Raw genomic sequence first — 21,770 nt, forward strand, 5'->3', positions numbered from 1 at the left:
CACTGGAAGATCTTGCGAGATATGTTTAGTATGTTAGCATGTTAGCTCCCGCTACAAAAAAGCTTTAAATATAGAATTAAAACATTTATTTTTAGAACAATTGCTCTTGTCCAGGCTTCCATACCAGATGGACGTTACAGATGAGCAGTATGGAGGTATTTGGATGATTTAAGTGTCTTTTTTTGGACGAATAAAAGTGAGTTCTGGTCGCAACAGTCATATGAACACATATTTCAGTCTGTAACAGTTACTCGAAAATAATCCCAACTCTTAGTCGACATGAGGGTGAGTAGAAATGTTGAATTTTTGGTGGAGCTTTCCCTTTAAGACGGTTTTAGAAAGTCGTCGGTCCGTTTCAAGGGGGCGAGTTGGCAGGAGCAATAAAGTTAATAAAGCGCCCTCGTCCTCTCGCCCTTCACCACTTCAAATTGCTGACCCTCATTTCAGAAGAGGCAGCTGTGTCACCAGCCTCTCCGTCCCATCACGCCCTGCCCTCTCTTGTCCGCCCACTTCCCTTTCGCCGGAGAGAACGCCGACCTCTGCAGCCGCCGACCTTGGTCGCGACCATTTTTTTTTTTATTCTCACCGTCGTGTCTGTCACGTGTTTTCGCGTTTTGTTTTTTTTTCCCACCTGCTCTTCCCCGAGACGAACCTTAAAATACATCCCTGCTCTTCAGCGTTTTTTCAAAGGATGTTCTTTGACATGTGACAGCCAGCATTTCATACCTGAAAGCTGTTGTTCTTTGTCTCTCTATGAACCCATCCAAGGCTATATAGGATACAGGAAGAAAGCTTGAGAAGAATTTTCCCAGATTTAAGTGGCACTATTAAATCCCCGATATAATAAGCTGACTTTGAATCCGAGAAGAAGAACTCCCTCACCTCCTTACCGTGTTGCACAGAATGTGCTGTAAAAACCTCCTCACATCCTTGGGTATCAATATTCTGATGCAAAAGTTAAAGTTTAATATGGAATATTTTAACAATTTGAAAGCGAATTGCTTCCTGTTTATTCTGAATTAGCATGTGCTAAACAAGCTAATTGGCTAATTTGTTATTAAGCAACTTGTTACATTAACTACGTTCAAGTCGCTGTAACTAATTTCTTTGTCGTTGTCATTACTGGAATTTAAAGAAGAGTGTTGTGAGAAAGCTAAATAAAAACTAAAGATTTATATTTACATTTACCTTTTCTTTTAAGATGTTTTTTTTTATTTGTCACACGTGAACGATGCATTCAGTGATGTCGGGATTGTTGCATTCAAGAGGGTTTAATGTTTTAAAGCCACATAAAACCCATGCACTTTCTATTGAATACCAATTTGCGAAACTTTCTTGAACAAAGAGGAGATGTTTGTCAGGAAATACGAATAAATAATCATTTTTTTCAAGTTATTGAAGGGAATTTATAAGCTCGTGTCTGCAATTAAGTTTTTTTTACTCATTTATTTTTATTGTTTATTATTCATCATCATTTAAGGTTGTTGTGTTTTTTATACAGTGTTTTTTAAGTTGTATTGTTTTTTATTTAATAGGTTTCTTTGATCGATACACTGATTATAAGCGTTTAAGTTCCTAGGGGGGAAAACTGTGCAAAAACTGGTATCGACAGATTCATTTATTTTATTGTATTTGGTGATTTAATTTATTGTTCTTACGTCGTATCTGAATTGTTTATTCACAGCATCCAAACTAATACTGGCTTTTTCCTTCATCCCTCTCTTACAAACAAGTCACTTGTCCTGAGTAACGCGTTAGTTTGATAGTTAACTGAAAGTTAAATGAGTTACTTTTTGAAAGAAGTCACTTGTAAATGCAACTCAATTAATAATTTAAAGCAACCTCTATAGCAGGGGTGTCAAACTCAATCGCACAATCTGGGTCACGTACAAGATGTACTGTACACTTGTTAAGATCTATGCTTTTTCTATAGTTAATCCAAGTGAATATTAAAGTAATATAAGTGTGTTAGTCTGGGAACAACGATGCTATTGCTAAAATAAAATATTTATTCCATACATCCTTATTAAAAGGTTGTTTTTTTCTTTCTATCTGATTTGAATGTAATAAAAAAAAAAAATCAATGCCGTTCTTCCTCCATTTACCAGTAAATCTGGCTTTTCCAACTACCGCGAAACAATGAAGACATCAAGAGGCGCGAGGACGTCACATCGAATTAGTTTCTGAATGGTGTGTGATGAGGAGGATCGTCTCGCTGGTGTCTCTCCACCCGCGGCGCACACACTACAGTCCCAGCAGCAGATGGCTGAAAGTTAATGCAGTTCACTCTCGAGCAGGAACGAAAGAAGGAAAAAAAAAAAAAAAAAACACGGCACTTTTCCCTTGCAGCTGCTGCCGCCGTCTCACAAGGTTCTCCGGCAATACATAATCATTTTCAATCATGATAATACTCTGGAATTCGTGAGCCGTCGCCGCCTCTGCTCCTCGTTCGTGAAATTTAATTTGTCACGTGAAGCTCATATAGTGTATATTCAATTACAACTAATGTAGATTTTCCTACTTTATTGTGACGTCTCTGTTGGCATAAAGGGTGAACTCTTGGGAATACAGTGTATTGTTGAAGTAGCACGGCCTTGAAAGGCAACATACTTTTGTTGATGCAGCCAAGAATGTATCGTCTCTTCAAGGTAAACGAATAATGGAGACCGTGTACATTTACTTTAAACAACAGTACGTTTTGTCTTATATGGTGTAAAATCCATTGAAACATAACACAATAAATTACCCTGTGATTAAACCGGGTTTAATATGGTGTTCGACGCCTAAACTTACATGTTCGCCAACACAAAAATTGGAATTTATTAATAGTAATTTCAATTAAAACCACTAGATGCTATAGATACGATGAATCATTTCCCTCTTTATCTTTCATAAAATCGATGCTTTGAGACTTGAAGAGACGCTTCCTTCTCGATTATGTCAATAAAGGTGTGTATTTTGATTAGTTTACAGCGCTACGTTTTTATCCAAATCTGTTTTTTCGTAAAAAACATGGAGGATCGAAATATGCCGTTGTGTACTGTATGTGAGCAAATGGGTTCAGGGATCGCGCAGACTTCAGTGATTGTGTACTGACAGGATGTAACATATTTGGCGCCCCTGGTGTTAGAAGACTGTAATTGCAGCTCTGGTGAATTCCTTTTTCTCTCAGTTTTTAGTGTTTTTTGGATCCGTTACCTGCTTTTACTTCATGCAAACTTGGGGGGAAAAAAAATCAGCCATTATGGAAATAAAGGCAAACACCATCTCTGAATAACTTCCATAATGATTCTCAGTTAGGATCGATCGATTGATCATGTCTGGAGAGTCCAAATAAGAGAGTTAATGACGGGTCATTATTTTCAACAGAAAAACTTAGCTTTTTTTCCCCTAATAATCCCTTATTTATTTTCTGATACTTCTTTCAAAAGGTCTATGGGGGTGTATTATGTATTAATATGTAGTCCTTGTGTAGAAACGTTTAAAAGGAAAATGAGTTTGGACTTAACATTTGTCCGGACCCGGGCGACTCTTCTGAAGAACATTCCCGAGCGCATCAAATAATATCAAGTGCGGCTACGACGACTTGCCCGGAGGAGCGTCGCAATAATCTGAGTGGCCGGTTCAAGGTCCTTAAAACTAGATTGATTCCCGCAATTGTTTTCCCCTCTTCAATTTTTCTCCTGATGGATTTGGTTAAGTAGGTGTCGAGAGGAACCGTTTATTCATCATCAAAGAGATTTTGTTTTATTGTTATTCTTTGGTTCGCTCTGGTTGTGTTAATGGATGTTTTCTTTGTCAAGAGCTTGAAAGTAATATCAATTTGGCGTTTTTTTTTTTTTTTCCATTTGCCTGCTTACGCGGCTGAGAGTTTTGGTTGTTTTTTTTACTAAGAGATGTTGACGATGCTAACAGGGAAACATCATGTCCTAGTGACCGTGGATAGTCATATTTTTTATTTATTTAGAGAACGTACGCTTAACTTATCGTACATTACGAAACATCGTCCATCCATCTCTTAAAGGGCACCTAATGTGTGGATTTAAGTGTGTCTTAAATTGTTCTGGGACCTCTATTATACTCATCAGTATGTTTCTTTTTGTACAAAACTCTCATTTAATAAAGATATTTACATTAGAAAATATGCTTAAGCCCCGCCCACTTAAAAATGCGCTGTTTTGCTCAGAAGAAGTCTCGTCAGCCACGCCCACTCTGCTCTGATTGGTCACAAAAACACGAGTTGCATCCCTATGTTTTCAATTTTAGAACCCAACTTGTTTATTTTCCATCAATCTCTTGCTCTAGTTCTTATTTTTGATCAACTTAGATTAAAGGTAGATTTATCCTTAACAAAGTTAATTTAAAGATTGATATGATTCTGTCATTTCTAAAAATATTATTCACTATTTTCTTTCCTGAAGGCATCATTTATTTATTTATTTCTGATTGGTCATTAGAAGCAGCTTTAGAAACATATTTCCATTTCTTATTGAACTTTTTCAATTAATTAATTAAATTATTAGTTATTCAGGGTCACAAAGCGCTTTAACAATCAAAACAATACTCAAAACAGTACATACTTCAAAGATCAAGACAACACCGAGAACAACACAGGAGTTCGAGAAATTCAAGGAAAAGCCTGAACAAATAGAAACGTCTTAAGATGTTTCTTAAAGGAGTCAGTAGATCCATCAAGCGCAAAGAGAGAGGAAGATTGTTCCAAAGCTTAGGAGCAACAGCCTGAAAAGATTTCTCTCCTCTGGTCCTGAGCCGTGTGCGTGGAACCATAAGTAGATTCTGATCCACAGACCTCAGAGACCGAGCTGGGGTGTAAGGCTGGATCAGATCAGTGATGTAAGGAGGAGCCTGACCATGAATAGCTCTGAAAGTAAGAACCAGAATTTTAAAGTTGATCCTGAAAGAAACTGGAAGCCAGTGAAGAGTTTTAAGGATCGGAGAGATGTGAGTTCTTCTACTTGAGCGGGTCAGAATTCTCGCTGCTGAGTTCTGAATCAACTGCAGACGAGACAGATCCTTCTTGTTAAGACATGAAAACAAACTGTTACAATAGTCCAGACGAGAAGAAACAAACGCATGGATTACAAGCTCCAGATCATGTTCCGACAACATTTTCCTAAGTTTAGAGATTTTTCTCAGTTGAAGGAAACAGTTTCTGGTCAGTTTTCTGCAGTGTTGAACAAGAGACATGTCTTTATCAAATACAACACCCAGGTTTCTCAGGCTCAGTTTGACAGACTGACCTAAGTCACCCAAGTACTGACTCAACCCTGGAATCTTATCATCAGGAGCAATCACCAGAGTTTCAGTTTTGTCCACATTAAGCTGTAAAGTGTTTTCACTCAGCCATTGTTTGATTTCTAGCAAACAATTGACTAAGCTGTTCAGCCTTTGGGGCTCAGTTGGGTCAAAAGAGCAGTAGAGCTGGATGTCATCAGCAAAAATGTGATAAGAAACATCTGGAAATCTCTGAATGATTTTACCAAGGGGAATCAAGTACAGCAAAAACAATAAAGGACCCAGAACAGAACCTTGAGGGACTCCACACAACAGATCTGCCGATTCAGACCTCATTTGATTGGCAGATACACTAAAACTGCGCCCAGAAAGGTAAGATGAGAACCATTCTAACACAGACCCAGACAGTCCCACTTCATCCCTTAGTCTTCTCAGCAGGATCTGGTGATCAACTGTGTCAAAGGCTGACGACAGATCCAAGAGAACCAGAACAGTGAATTTACCAGAGTCAGCCGACATCATGATGTCACTGGACACTTTCAATAAAGCTGTCTCCGTAGAGTGATGTTTACGGAAGCCAGACTGAAACTTCTCATGGATGTCGCTCTGATCCAGGAACAAAGACAGCTGCTCGGACACCACCTTCTCCAAGATCTTGGACAAGAAAGGGAGCTTAGAAATAGGCCTGAAATTACTGAGGTCAGTTGGGTCTAAGCCTGGTTTTTTGAGCAGAGGCTCCACAATGGCATGTTTAAATGCATTGGGAAAAACCCCTGTGGAAAGGGAGAGGTTCACCATATTGGTAACCCAGGGGCCAATTACATCAAATACTTTGATAAAAAGCCTACAAGGAAAATTATTCTATTTTAATGCACCCCTAAAACTCCTGTTTTGTACATTAAAAACGAATAATAAAAATAAGGTTTGCTGCTTAATGTACACATTACAAAAACACTCTCACCATGTTTACATCAATATTTATTTTTTTTCATTACTTACATGTAGGTTCTTAACTTATTTAGGGCTTCTAGGGGAGGACTTTTCACCAGAGTGATGTCAGAATGTATAATTTAAACCATAATCTCGTTTGGCGAGATTTCAGACGAGAACTTTATTAAGTAATAATTACAAAACGGAGCAACGTTATGATGAATGAACTACTGCATTTTGAACGACCTCAACATTTACAACGTGAATAAGTCAGGAGAGTTGGGTTTTCACAGTAGGTGCCCTTTAAATAAACCATCCTGTACTCCTTGAACCGGGTGTAGTTCATTATTTAGGGCCTATCTATGCATCCTACGTCTGACACCAAATGAGAGTTCGGAATGACTTTCCACAAAACAACGCTTGACACAAACTTGCAAAAAAACACATTGTATTATCCTATCAAAATCATAGGAACCCTTCATCGCCAGCGTTTCTTTACAACCCGGACTTGTTCCGTGCACATCAGCCGCTCCGGAGCTACTTTCTGCTGCTCCTTGCATGTACAAATTCCCCCGTCGAGGTCTGACCTGCTATTTTCTTGCTGAACAGCCTGTTAAACTGGGTCACGGCTGTGATTGTGAAACCTAACCTGACGTGGGTTGCATCCAGCTCACCGTGTCAGCCGTGTAAATCTCACGTTCAGACCTTCTTTTCATTAGTCCAAGGTTAGGGAGCTATCAGGGAAATTATTGATGCTAAGAGACTTTTAAATCTGAAATGGTTGCCTTTGCTAGCACGGCTTTAATCAATATATTATCTATATCTTTAAAGGGCACTTGAGTTAGTGACCCTCTCACGGGTGCTACAGGGGTCCTCTGTAGATGAACTGCTCTGTCAGGATTTTTCATTTTTGGACTTGTTCTGCAAAAAGGCCAAAAACTGTCATGCGCTAACGACTACCCTTATTATTTTCTTCGTCTCATTACAAGGAAGGTTTTAATCAAAATGAGGAATTACTGAGCAAGTTACAGCCTGTTAAATGTTGCAGTTTCAAACGTTCTTAGCAACTTTTAGCACAGACCTGGGAAAAGTGCGGCCCTTTGACTGTATTTATGCGGCATTCACAGAATGTAATGTGGCCCTTGAAGAATCATAATTGCCCACTCCTGCCTTAGCAGCTTCCACGTCTTTTTTTATAATGTGTCGCTAACTACTACCTATTATTATTGTATTGTCACACTAGGGGCCAAAGTCTTTTGCATCCGTGGTCCAAAACCGTCTGATTGTAATATTGAATTTTGAAGTTACTTTTTTGTCCTTCATTGTATTACTTTCCTCTTACTGAAAGTCTCAGAATAGGTATTGACATTTATTAACTCGTATTGAACACTGACCTCTAGGGCTTTCAATTCGAATACGATATATTCAGCTCACGATACGATACAATATATTACAATAGACTTGCATGGTTTTCCATAATGATTTAAGGTAACACTGAATTTAAGTGTCAAATTTTGATTGAGCAAATATCTGGGTTGAATTCATAAAACTGAATGTCCTGCAAGGATAAGGATTTAAAAGCAGGATCTATTTGTACTTGACTCTGGTGTTGCATAATTTACAGACCACATGACTCTCGACGAAGTCGTAACTGCTTTCATTTTTTTTCAAACCAAAAGATGTCCAAAAATCAGCTTTTAAAAGCTGCTGAAGTCCACTGTATCCTCTCGTCCTCAGTCGTCGCAGCATCTCACAGGATTTTATTGTTTTATTAACTGTGAGGACGGCACCAGAAGTGTAGCTGCGACACAAACGTGAATATTTGCTTTAAATAAAAATAAATAAATCGAATTATTTTGTGTAATACACACTAAATTGAATCTGAATTGTAATTGAAAACTATTATAATCTTTATAAACTTGATAAAAACATAGTATGATTTGAAAGCCCAAAAAATTATGCACTGCTGTTGACAGTATGGTGAACAGAACTAACTAAATATATATCACTGTAGCATTTGTTTTGCTCATACTGAGCTCTTTACATGATAGAAAATAAACATTAATCTACTCGATTTTCGAGCCATCCGTCCGAACACCACGTCAAATTACTTCCATGGCCGTATTCGGCCCCTCAGGGGCCCCAAGTTGGGGACAAAAGAAACCTAATTCAGTTTCTCATTGATTGGAAACCGCAGACACTCGTTTATCTCCAATCTTCCAGCGAGTACTTTGGTTTTTTTTTTTTTTTTAAATGCATCTTGATTCTCGCGTAACGACCGGCTTTCCATCCCTCACTCTTGTGCAACAACATGATTCGTACCTCGCCAGTTGTTTACACTCTCGCTCGCGCCTTTAATGGATTATTGATCGTCATTGAAGAACCCAAAAGCGATCGCCGAGTCGGGAGATGTGTGGCGTTCGAAGTTCGACGCCGGGGCGCCGCACAAATTCGGACCGCGGGAGGTTCGGGTGGTTTAGGGAATAATGGGTAGAACATGACGGAGGGAGGGGTAGAGCGATATCATTGGAGAAGGTAGTGAACGAGGGATCAAAGAGTTCTCGCTTGTCAGTATTCACAGCGTGCGTTTCCACTTCACGATCTCTCGGAAAGATGGCGAGATGAAGAGAAAGGAAAGCGGCGAGATATTGTCTTTCCTTTCTCCTCCGATCATTGGGAGCTTCTTTTTTTTTTCCTACCACCCATTCTTCTACAGATGAATAAATAAGTAAACAGATGCACATCGTAAGTCGTGACGCTTCGATGGGCATTTGTGTTTTATGGTACAGTCTGTTTTCTCTCTTTCCCCCTGCAGGAAATCAGCATCTCGTCTCGAGGGCAAAACGAAAAGCCTTTTTTTTTTTTTTTGTCTATATTTCCGACGCCGTTTCCCGCTATTTTCCTCTTCGCCCATTGTTCACTCATCCAGAAATACTCTCATCATTTTCTCTCCACTTTTCCCCTTTTCATTTCCTTCCCGAGAACGATGGGAACGAGCCAAAAACTAAGCGGCGCCAACTCACGCTGGCGTACGACTAACTTTGTTTAAAACGCCTCGACCGGAATGTGATTCCTTTTCACGAGTTACACCGTCGTCTTCTCCTTCAGGACAGGAAAATATCCCCTTTTTTTTCCCCCCTAAGTCAGATCAGGGATTGTATCCATTTTAGCAAAGAGATAAGATGATCTTTCAACATCCTGCACACAAAGCATTGTTGGCGCTCATCTATCAGGACTGCAGTCGGAGGCGCAGCACTGCCTGCTCGCTCCCGACTCGAACGCATGAAAGAACTTTTTGCAGCTGCTGTCAGGTTTGTTATCTTCCCGACATAAATGTGATTAAAGAAAACAACTTCTGCTGTTTTCTGTGCGGAGATTCAAACAAGACAAATAGAAGGAGAATGTTTTTCCCGCCGATGCATTTTCACTGCAACTGCGTTTGTTAACTTTTTCTTAGGGTTCTTTTTTTTTTTTTATCTCAAACTCAAACAATATTGGTGGCACAAACAAAAAAGATTGTCTCTTTACAAATAGCTTTTAAACCTGCCTTAAAGTGAGTTTCTGGGTCAAGGTGACCCGAATGCCTTAAAACGCATGTGTTTGTGGTATCCCTTGTGTTGTCTCTGGGTCAAGGTGAACCAAAGGCCCGAAAATCAATGTGTTTGTGGTATCCCTTGTTTGTTATCTCAGAGTCAAGGTGACCTGAAAGCCTGAAAACCAATGTGTTTGTGGTATCCCTTGTGTTGTATCTGGTTCAAGGTGACCCAAAGGCCCGAAAATCAATGTGTTTGTGGTTTCCCTTGTGTTATCTCAGGGTCAGAGTGACCCGAAAGCCGGAAAAACCAATGTGTTTGTGGTAGCCCTTGTGTTGTCTCTGGGTCAAGGTGACCCTAATGCCTGAAAACCAATGTGTTTGTGGTATCCCTTGTGTTATCTCAGGGTCAGAGTGACCCGAAAGCCGGAAAACCAATGTTTTTGTGGTATCCCTTGAGTTGTCTCTGGGAAAAGGTGACCTAAAGGCCCGAAAACCAATGCGTTTGTGGTATCCCTTGTGTTGTCTCTGGGTCAAGGTGACCCGAATGCCTGAAAACCAATGTGTTTGTGGTATCCCTTGTGTTTTCTCTGGGTCAAGGTGACCCTAAGCTCCAAAAAACTAATTTGTTTCTGGATTCCCTTGAGTTGTCTCTGGGTAAAAGGGAACACATTTGTTGCCGGGCCTTCGGGTCACCTTGACCCTCAGATAACACAAGGGTTAAATGACAAAAACAAATATTTTGAACTTGGATCTTTTGATCCACATATGAAGAAATGTGTTAAGTGCTACGGGCGCTACCTTTCACCTGTTTTCGAGTAGCTTAGCTAGCAATTCTGGCTGTCAGTTGAAAATGTTTTATTAAATAGAGCCAAAATATGTCCAAAAATCAGCTTTAAAAGCTGCTGGAGTCGACTGTATCCTCTCATCCTCAGTCATTGTCAGGATGATGCCATCTAGAGGCCTGAAGCTTAAATGCAACACAAACATTAACATCAACGCTGTGAATATTTGCATGTTTATTGTAAATTATTATTTTATTTAAAACACACTTTACTGAACTGTCAAGCATAAAAGAACTATGGTAATAAAAACAAAATTGGAATTGATACAATGCTGTCAACTTTTATACTATACTATATTTTCTAAAAAATATAAGTTAAAAAATACCTTTCATGATATGTTACTCTGTATTAAAACATACCAGACACTTTTCAAGCACCTTTAAGAACAAATATCAAATCATACCTACTAGAGACCTCGGCTCCTGCAAAACTTAAATTCCATTGAACTTTTCTAACACTTAAAATTAAAAGACAAAACATTAATTCAAATACATATATTTTTAGTGTTAAAAAAACTTGCTATAATACAAAAATGTTAAAAAAAAAAAAAAAAAAAGTTGTATTATTATTATTTTTATGTATAATGTGGTTCAAAAAGGAAAAACATTCATTCAATATGTGAGGTGAAATTTTTTTTGTGGGTTTCTCCAGACATTTTTAATTAATTAATTTTTAGTTTTATTTAATCGACAACCTTTTTTGTACAGATCATGAAAAAGACCAGACAAACACAAAGGCTGTTTTTTTTCTTCTTCTTCCTATCACGACAAAACTGCGATTCATCTTCAAGCAATTGTGTGTATTTTCACCTCACATATGAGTTCAATCACTTCTGACTGCGCCACTTTATTTACATAACTTTAAACTATTAATGCTCATGCATTTTTTTTTTCCCCCACTTGTGCGCACATCCATCACGGAAGACACGGCGAACAATAAAACCCACAAACACAAACACCCTTCGGGAAACTAAGAGCCAATTTGAGCGAGTAGGCGATTGCACTCTAACTCCTTTTCCTTCTGGTTATCACGGCTGCGCCGAGTCCTGGACAGCAGCTGCCTACTTTGAGCACAGTATAATGAGATTTGTGCAAATTGGATCCTGCGTAGTAACGCTTTCAGGAGCCTGTTCTTTTTTTTTTTCATTCTTCTTCTGCTTCTTATGAATCCTCCTCTCAGAGTATCGGCCCGTGTGAATGCTTCAAGTCGAGAGGAGCCGTTTTGAATTGAAGATAATAGTCATATTTATTTAAATTTCTTGTAAATTTTCTTTTTAATCGCATATTTTCCTTTTGTATAAATGTTTGGGACTGCAGAGCTTGAAACTAACCACGTTATGCATGATAGTATATTGTGTTTAATGATGCGATGCGATCGTTTTTTATTGACACAATGTCTAGTTTTTTGTGTTATAGATTCACTGTCATTTGACTTTTATTTTGAAAACAGGAAGTTTCTTTTTGGTACTACATTAATTTACTGCAAGGTTTTCTCTGGACACAAATGTCTATGTGCCACCGTTTTGGCATGGGTCATGGCCCGGGGGCCAAATATGGCCATCCAAGTTATTTTACATGGTCCGCTGGATCGTTGGCTCAAAATAAAAGCAGATGAATGTTCATGGTGATGGCCTATAAAGATCCCGGTGTTTGAGATAAGATAAGGAACAGAGATTAGTGACAAATATACAGAGAATCAGAGGAAAAACTGATGGTTTTTGATCATTTTGAGCGTCCAAGTTGGAAAATATAATACCACGATTGTACTTTCTGTTAAAGAAACGCATCTTGTTTAAAAAAACTTCCAGTTCAACACCAGATTAAAAAAAAAGTTAAGTGTATACAGTGTCCCAAAAGTTTCACTGCAATCACGCAAAGTCTCTGTTGCGCCGTTGCTTGATGGAGCATACGCAGAATAACTTTTTATTTGTTTCCTGCTTTATATTTTTGTTAACTCTAGTACTTCGACCATATATATAAAAAAAACACTTTGATAAGCAGTAATTAAGTTAAAATACCAGCTACTACTGCTTTTGATTGATCAGGTATGTGTGTGTCTTGGTCATGTGATGTGACTCAGGAGGTAAACTGTGGTGTCAATAAAGTTTTGAGACTGCGACTTGACAGTTGTTTCAAAACAGGACAAGTATGACATCTTTTCGGTATACATCAATTTTAATTGTACTAATGGAGGGTTTAACATTTTTGTAAATTACTAAATAATTTACTTGCTTCTTCGCAAGTCACGGTTCTTTTTATTTTACCAACGTGTTAACAGACTTTTGAGCTCCGTGTACCAAAAATAATCAGTTTGAAAAAAAGAAAAACTAAAATGAATACACAAGTCTTAAAGTGTGCGCTTGGATTTTTTTAGAAAATTTAGAAAGTTCAAAGTGTATTATAGTCCCAAAATTACGGTAATGGGAGTTGAATATAATTGAGTCCCTATTTAAAGTAAGTGAACTACTGGAAGGGCTTCGCTGTAATGGGATTAAGGAGGTGTTTGAATATAGACAGAACCCTTTAATTACACAAAGTTGTACTATATAACCACTAGTTACTACACAACGTGTACAACACTTTACTACACAAGCAAAAAAATAGGCTGTCAACATTGACACTCCTTGTATGTAGTATTTTTTTATTTATATTTATTTTATTTGCCTTGTTATAGTATTTGGCAATATCTTCTTACAAACTGAAGCATACTTTTTTTTGCTTCATTTTATTTGTATTTTTTTGTGTGTGTTTATAAATACATGTATTGATAAACCAATCATTGGAGAAGATTTGAAAAAGGTAAAAAGGGTAAATGTTACATATTTCTGCTTTAAATGCAATGATTCCGTATCCTGTTTTCAAAATAAAAGCAACGATGATTGATTCTTCAGTAACTAGCATTAACACGTCCTGACGACTCACCGTCGAAGTTGTCGTCTCCGAGCGGAAAGATTTTTTTTTTCTCTCGAAGTTACTTTTCCGCTGGTGATCCATCCAAGCCATTAAACATCTTGATCCGGGTTAACGACGGTTCCTCTTCCCCACTCCGTCTTGTTAGCCGCTGGTGTCAGTGATGGACGGACCGGGCGTCGTCCAGGTGGTCGCCGGCGCTTTTTCAAAGTGAAGAGATGAAAAAAATGACGTTAATAAAAGTCGTTCATTGAATTGACTTTGTTTACCGAGGCGCTCGTCCGTCCGTCTGCTTCTCATCCACTACATCAAATCCTTATCCGTGGATCTTCGAGGAAAAACTCGACCGCAATGTTTGCTTTTTGCATTCAGGCCGACACGTCTCGCGGCGGCGCCGACGCATCCGTCAATCCTCGCGTCAGACTCGATCTCGGGAATTCATGTCGGATCGGATTGAAGTTCATCGAGTTTATTGCTTGAATTTGTGTTTTTCTCCGGCGGCGAAGTGGAGACAGACGGAGCCGGAGAGAGGCTGACGTTTAGTTAAAAGCCAGGAGACATCAGTGGGAACGACGCTAAATACCCACTGTTAGTGAATTGAACGCGCAGAAACGCCACTTTGCTAGCGCCCCGCCGTGGGAGGCGGCGCTCGGCGGGACGTCTAATCATGACAAATTGGGTTTTTTAAGAACATTTACTTGTGTTTTCATTTAAACCAGCTTGACATCTCGCAAGTCGCGCCGACTTCAATATCTTTATTTTCCTCTCAATGCTTTATGCTTTATTTTGACTTTCTTCATTTTATTCACGGTCATGTTTCAGTTACGGTCTTTCACCGACTAGAAGCAATGTTTTCATTTCTTTTAACTTCACTTACAGGTTACTTTAGGCAGGAGCCTCAACTCTTGTGAAATTGATATTATTTGTGATACTTTCTGCAAAAATAAGTTGTTTACTGTCTCTTGTAGCAGTTAAAGTGCTTTCGTTATTGATCTTTTCTGTCCACGGGTATCTTAGAGTTACTGTTGATGTATTTCAATATCCAAACTTTTGAAACATGTCTTTGTAAAAGCATTGAAGAAGTGGTTCTCAACAACAATCAAACATTTTAAACTGTTATCCAGCAATTTTCAACCATAATCCCAAAATTCTCAACTGTAATCAAACAATTTTTAATTGAATTTTTAAGTGTAATCAAACAATTTTCAACCATAATCCAACTATTTTTAACTGTAATCATACCATTGTCAACCATAATCCAACAATTTTCAACTATAATCCAACAATTTTTAACTGTAATCCAACAATTTTCAACTATAATCCAACAATTTTTAACTGTAATCAAGCAATTTTCAACCATAATCCAACAATTTTCAACTATAATCCAACAAGTTTTAACTGTAATCAAACAATTTTAAACCATAATCCAACAATTTTCAACTATAATCCAACAATTTTTAACTGTAATCAAACAATTTTCAACCATAATCCAACAATTTTCAACTATAATCCAACAATTTTTAACTGTAATCAAACAATTTTCAACTATAATCCAACAATTTTTAACTGTAATCAAACAATTTTCAACCATAATCCAACTGTTTTCAACTATAATCCAACAATTTTTAACTGTAATCAAACAATTTTCAACCATAATCCAACTATTTTTAACTGTAATCAAACAATTTTCAACCATAATCCAACTATTTTGAACTGTAATCAAATAATTTTCAACTATAATCCAACAATTTTCAACTGTAATCAAACAATTTTCAACTATAATCCGACAATTTTCAACTATAATCAAACCATTTTTAACTATAAACAAACCATTTTCAACTGTAATGGAACCATTTTTAACTGAAATCCAACAATTTTCAACTATAATCAAACCATTTTTAACTATAAACAAACCATTTTCAACTGTAATGGAACCATTTTTCACTATAATCAAACAATTTTCTAACATAATCAAACAATTTTCAATAATAATCCAACAATTTTAAACTATAATCCAACAATTTTCAACTATAATCCAACTATTTTTAACTGTAATCATACCATTGTCAACCATAATCCAACAATTTTCAACTATAATCCAACTATTTTTAACTGTAATCATACCATTGTCAACCATAATCCAACAATTTTCAACTATAATCCAACAATTTTTAACTGTAATCCAACAATTTTCAACTATAATCCAACAATTTTTAACTGTAATCAAACAATTTTCAACCATAATCCAACAATTTTCAACTATAATCCAACAAGTTTTAACTGTAATCAAACAATTTTAAACCATAATCCAACAATTTTCAACTATAATCCAACAATTTTTAACTGTAATCAAACAATTTTCAACCATAATCCAACAATTTTCAACTATAATCCAACAATTTTTAACTGTAATCAAACAATTTTCAACTATAATCCAACAATTTTTAACTGTAATCAAACAATTTTTAACTGTAATCAAACAATTTTCAACCATAATCCAACTGTTTTCAACTATAATCCAACAATTTTTAACTGTAATCAAACAATTTTCAACCATAATCCAACTATTTTCAACTGTAATCAAATAATTTTCAACTATAATCCAACAATTTTCAACTGTAATCAAACAATTTTCAACTATAATCCGACAATTTTCAACTATAATCAAACCATTTTTAACTATAAACAAACCATTTTTAACTATAAACAAACCATTTTCAACTGTAATGGAACCATTTTTAACTGAAATCCAACAATTTTCAACTATAATCAAACCATTTTTAACTATAAACAAACCATTTTCAACTGTAATGGAACCATTTTTCACTATAATCAAACCATTTTCAACTGAAATCCAACAATTTTCCACTATAATCAAACAATTTTCTAACATAATCAAACAATTTTCAATAATAATCCAACAATTTTAAACTATAATCAAACCATTTTCAACTGAAATCCAACAGTTTTAACTATATTTAAGAATTTTTCAACTATAATCAAACAAGATATCTGTTCATCAAATATTTGTTTTTGAATTGATGTAAGAAGATGTAAAAGAAAGAGTAGATTCCACTGATCGACTCTCGGCCACTAGAGTTGCGACGCCTCCGTCTTTTATCGTCTTTTCCTCTGCGACTCCTTCCTGACTCTTTGTTAATGTGATTGATCGTATGTGATACAATTATGCCAAAGTGCTACAGTTGCAACAGCCATATCAATAGCCAGAATCAATAGACTCTCGCGGTGGCAGAGCGCTCTGGAATAATTGTACGCAGTTAAAAATAAATAAAAAAGAGTTACTGTATTGCTCGATAACATGGCTACCCTCGGGAATGTGCAATTATCTTAATAGATCAATAAAAAATGTTAATAGGGTTTAGAGAAGCCACTTAAATGTTGCCAGAATGGTTTCATGCTTTTGTGAAGAGGGTTTTTTTTTTCTTGGATGTTTATGATCAAAAAGGAAAAGACCAAACGTTTCATAAACCATATTATTTTTTAGTCATTGTGATGATGTCAGTCGATTTTCAAATATAATAAAACGCTTTAAACTATGATCAAACAATTTTCAACTATAATAAAACAATTTTCCACTATAATAGAACAATTTTCAACTATAATCAAACAATTTTCCACTATAATAGAACAATTTTCAACTATAATCAAACAATTTTCAACTATAATAGAACAATTTTCATCTATAATTAAACAATTTTCATCTATAATTAAACAATTTACAACTGTAATCAAACAATTTTCAACTATAATAGAACAAGGTTCATCTATAATCAAATCATTTTCAACTGTATTAACAATTTTCAACTATAATCAAACAATTTTCATCTATAATCAAACAATTTTCATCTATAATCAAACAATTTTCAACTATAATCAAACAATTTTCATCTATAATCAAACAATTTTCAACTATAATAGAACAATTTTCATCTATAATCAAATAATTTTCAACTGTATTAACAATTTTCATCTATAATTAAACCATTTTCAACTGTAATCAAACAATTTTCAACTATAATCAAACAATTTTCAACTATAATCAAACAATTTTCAACTATAATCAAACAATTTTCAACTGTAATCAAACAATTTTCAACTATAATCAAACAATTTTCAACTATAAACAATTTTCAACTATAATCAAACAATTTTCGACTATAATCAAACAATTTTCAACTATAAACAATTTTTAACTATAATCAAACAATTTTCAACTATAATCAAACAATTTTCAACTATAATCAAACAATTTTTAACTGTATTAACAATTTTCAACTGTAATCAAACAATTTTCAACTATAATAAAACAATTTTCATCTATAATCAAATCATTTTCAACTGTATTAACAATTTTCAACTGTAATCAAACAATTTTCAACTATAATAGAACAATGTTCATCTATAATCAAACAATTTTCAACTGTATTAACAATTTTCAACTATAATCAAACAATTTTCATCTATAATCAAACAATTTTCAACTATAATAGAACAATTTTCATCTATAATCAAATAATTTTCAACTGTATTAACAATTTTCATCTATAATTAAACAATTTTCAACTGTAATCAAACAATTTTCAACTGTAATCAAACAATTTTCAACTATAATCAAACAATTTTCAACTGTAATCAAAAATGTTCAACTGTAATCAAAATTTTTCAACTATAAACAATTTTCAACTATAATCAAACAATTTTCAACTATAAACAATTTTCAACTATAATCGAACAATTTTTAACTGTCATCTCATTCGCAAAATTATGAAAAAGGCTACTTCACCTCATTGAGACATCAGTAGAAGTGAATCTGGGATCTTCTCCGGATGCTTCCTGGACTCCTCCCTCTTTACTCGTGAGGTACTCATAGCACGTTCAACTAGGAGGAGGCCCCGGGGCAGGACCAAGGAATTGTCCCTTAGTCGGCCTAGGAAGGCGTCAAGTCATCGGATAATACCAAAAAAAAACAAAAGACCATTGTACTCTTTGAAGGCCGTTTTTTGTGTTCTGCTCATTAAAAGTCTCTGGAATTGAACCCGTCACTCACATCTAACTTTTCCCTGCAGCAACTTCTGAGGGAGATGCAGCAGATGGCCAGTCGGCCTTTCGCCACCATCAACGTCGCCTTGGAGACAGACGAGGAGCCTCCTGACCTAATAGGGGGCAACGTCAAGGTCAGCAAATCCTTTTTTTCTTATCCTATTCTGGGCGAACACAGTCCTCGAGAGGTTCAAAGACGTCTGACTGGTCCATGGCAAAACCTTATGACTATTTTTTTTTTACGAAATGATGTATTTCGATCACAAACGAACGGAACAACATCATCTGCGTATACGTATATTTTGGGTTTCATGTCAACCATCTGGTGCACGCGGTGGCACGGTCGCCTCATGGAAAGAAGGTTGCTGGTTCCCTTGCCAACTTGTGACCTTTTTATGTGTGGAGTTTGTATGTTCTCTCCGTGTTGCGTGGGTTTACTCCGGGCACTCCGGTTTCCTCCCAAAGTCCAAAAACATACCGAGGTTGATTGAGAACTTTGGGGAAGTTGTCCATAGGTATGAGTGTGTGTGTGTGAATGGTTGTGTGTCTATCGACCAGCGTCCTTTCCAGGGTGTCCCCTGCCTCTTGCCCTATGATACTGGGATAGCCACCAGTCTCCCCGCGACCCTGGTAAGGGATAAAGCAGCAGAAAATGAATGAATGAACGTCAACCAAAGTTAAATGGTGAGTGCGAATACAGGCGAGGACAGGGAGGCAACCCTGTTGTATATTACTTTTAGTAAAACATTTGTATTTCATTGAAAAATGTACCTCGTATCCCGAAACATGTACCTTCAATAAACAGTATATGGTATTTACAGTATATACAGGGATCGAAGTTGCAAGTTAAGTTTGGTTCTAACGTTTCTTTCTGTAATATCTTACAAGGAATCTTAAGAAACTTTTTTATGATAAAATGAAAACACACAAAATGCATTTTTTTTACATATTTTTCAAGGTTCATGAAATGGACCGAACTTCAAAGGTTCCAGTTTCTTCAAATGAACTCACAACATGCATTAGAAGAGTTGTTGATGTTTTTCAAGGTCACCTTACCTGGTCCAGAATGTGTATTCGTGCCAGTACACATGTACAAACCCCTGACAAATCAATGGAATAAATACTGGAGATAAGTCATGAAAGCTCTCCGGGTTGAGCGTGTAGAGAGGAGCGAAGATGATGCAAAAGTCTGGGTCGGTTTGTAACTCGTGAAGAGGCGGGTCAGTGTTCTGAAGAACCTCGGGCTGAGCCGGTTCTGGTCGTGTTTGTGGCGTCAACCTGTGAAAGGAACCTTGAGAAAAAAGTGCGACATATTTCTCTTTAAAGATCCCTCGGTACGCTGTTCAACTGAAGTGTGTAATCGAGGTTACTGAAGTTGTGTAGTGGCTCTTGTGTCGTTTGAAGCGGTTTCTGAAGTCGAAACTTTTGTTTTTTTTCTCTTTTTTGATGAAAGATTTCTCCCTCGTTCGTGGATTCGTTTCCCTTTTACTGTGTAGTTAAAGGTCATTTTCTACTCACCCTGATGTCGAGTAAGGGTTGGGATTATTTGAGTAAAGGATTGTTCTTTTTAGAGTTGTAGACAAAAATGTAAGCTTACCTTTATTCATCCAAAAAGACAAACTTTAAAATACCTCCATACTTATGGGGCTATTATTGTTTGTTTTTCGTTTTTTTGGAAGTTGTGTGTAGGTTGTTCGGTGATTTGTGTATACTTATTCTGAATTACACATTAACAAATCAAGTTACACATTCGTAAATCAATTGACGCATTTGTAGATCACTGTACAGATACACGCATATATTTGCAAATCATTTCACGCATTTACAAAGCTTTTGCAACAATAATAGCCCCATACATTCTGCTCGTCTGTAATCTTGTGTTGACGCCTCCATATGAGAAAATTGTTGGTAAAATACGTCCATATTTTAAGCTTTTTTATAGCAGGATAAGTCTTTTTTATAGCAGGATAAAACTAGCATGCTACTTGGGGTCTGTTTAGCATGTTAGCATGTTAGCTTCTTCTAAAAACAAGCTTAAAATACAGACTTATTTAACTTTTTTCCCTGAACAATTCCTCAGACGAGCAGGATGGAGGTATTTGGATGTTATTAAGTTTGTCTTTTTGGACGACCAAAAGTGAGCTTCAGTCATATTTCCATACATTGACAAACATAAGTGTCTTTTTGTACGAACAAAAAGTGAGCTCCGGTCGCGACCGCCATATGGACATACATTTATGTCTTTAACTCTGAAAATAATTCCAATTCTTGGTCGACATCATGGTGAGTAGAAAACCCCCGAAAAAAAATGTTTAACTTGGGAAGAACTATCACTTTAAGATGTGATTTCTAATGCGATCAATCTGGAGAGTAAACATCTATACGTCAAGAGGAAGCGATTTCGGGCCAGATGTTGTTTGGAACATCAGTCAAAGTGGAAAAAGAAACAAAACCAAAAAAAACCACCACGCTTGGGATCAAATGCTCGGAAACTTCAGTGTTTGATCTCAATTTTCTGAGCTTTGGACCAGACAAAAAAAAAGTCCAAAGTTAAAAATAAAAAAACGTCAAATTTTAGACTTTGAATTCTCTCCCGGGGACACATGGATTCATACGACGGATGAAATAAAAAACACTGGTTTTAATCCAACTTCGAGGTCAAATTTAATTTTGTTTCCTTCAGGTAAGAAACTGGTCGACATGAATTCAGGTTTCCAGGTGTAGGATGACGTCAACATGCAGATGTAGGCCAGAAGTTAAAGGGTCGCTTCAGCAGTTTGGCTCAAGAGTCCTCAGCTCTGACACCGGCCTCTTATCTCCAGAGACTCCTTTGGCACGAGGTTATTACGACTGAGTCGGACCGGGGCCCCTCAGGTGCTTGATCCTCTAATCCTGCACTCTTCTTTCGTGCCTCCTTCGCTTTTTTTTTAAATATCTACTCCTTCTCCTTCATCCCAACAAGTCTGACTTAAAGTTTTTTGTTTATACAGTTTTAAATGATATTTTCCTTTAATAACAGAAAATCAGAGGAAATTATAGTTGGTTGTTCTTCTCGTCCAGTTTTCCCATCATATTAAGAATCATCCCTTCTTTCTTTTGGCTTGACGGCCCCTCACAGAATACAAATGGCCCCCGAGGAAGAGTATTCATCTTTTTTAAACCCCCTGTCAAGTGATATAAAATCACTGGGGGTCTACTGTATTTCATGGTTTTGTTTAAGAGGATAAAACTCTCTTT

General features: G+C 36.6%; 1 protein-coding gene across 2 annotated transcripts in view; it reads left to right on the forward strand.

The window, feature by feature from the left end:
• The window catches only part of atrn (attractin), a 113,986-nt gene that overhangs the window by 71,061 nt on the left and 21,155 nt on the right, over positions 1-21,770 (forward strand). For both annotated transcript variants that reach the window (XM_087780503.1, XM_087780504.1), the window contains exon 27: positions 18,560-18,667. In XM_087780503.1, coding sequence (XP_087636629.1) covers positions 18,560-18,667 — 108 coding nt within the window. The remainder of the gene's footprint in view (positions 1-18,559; positions 18,668-21,770) is intronic.

This window comes from Callionymus lyra, chromosome 18 (genome assembly GCF_982586985.1).
Source record: "Callionymus lyra chromosome 18, fCalLyr1.hap1.1, whole genome shotgun sequence".
Lineage (NCBI taxonomy): Eukaryota > Metazoa > Chordata > Actinopteri > Syngnathiformes > Callionymidae > Callionymus > Callionymus lyra.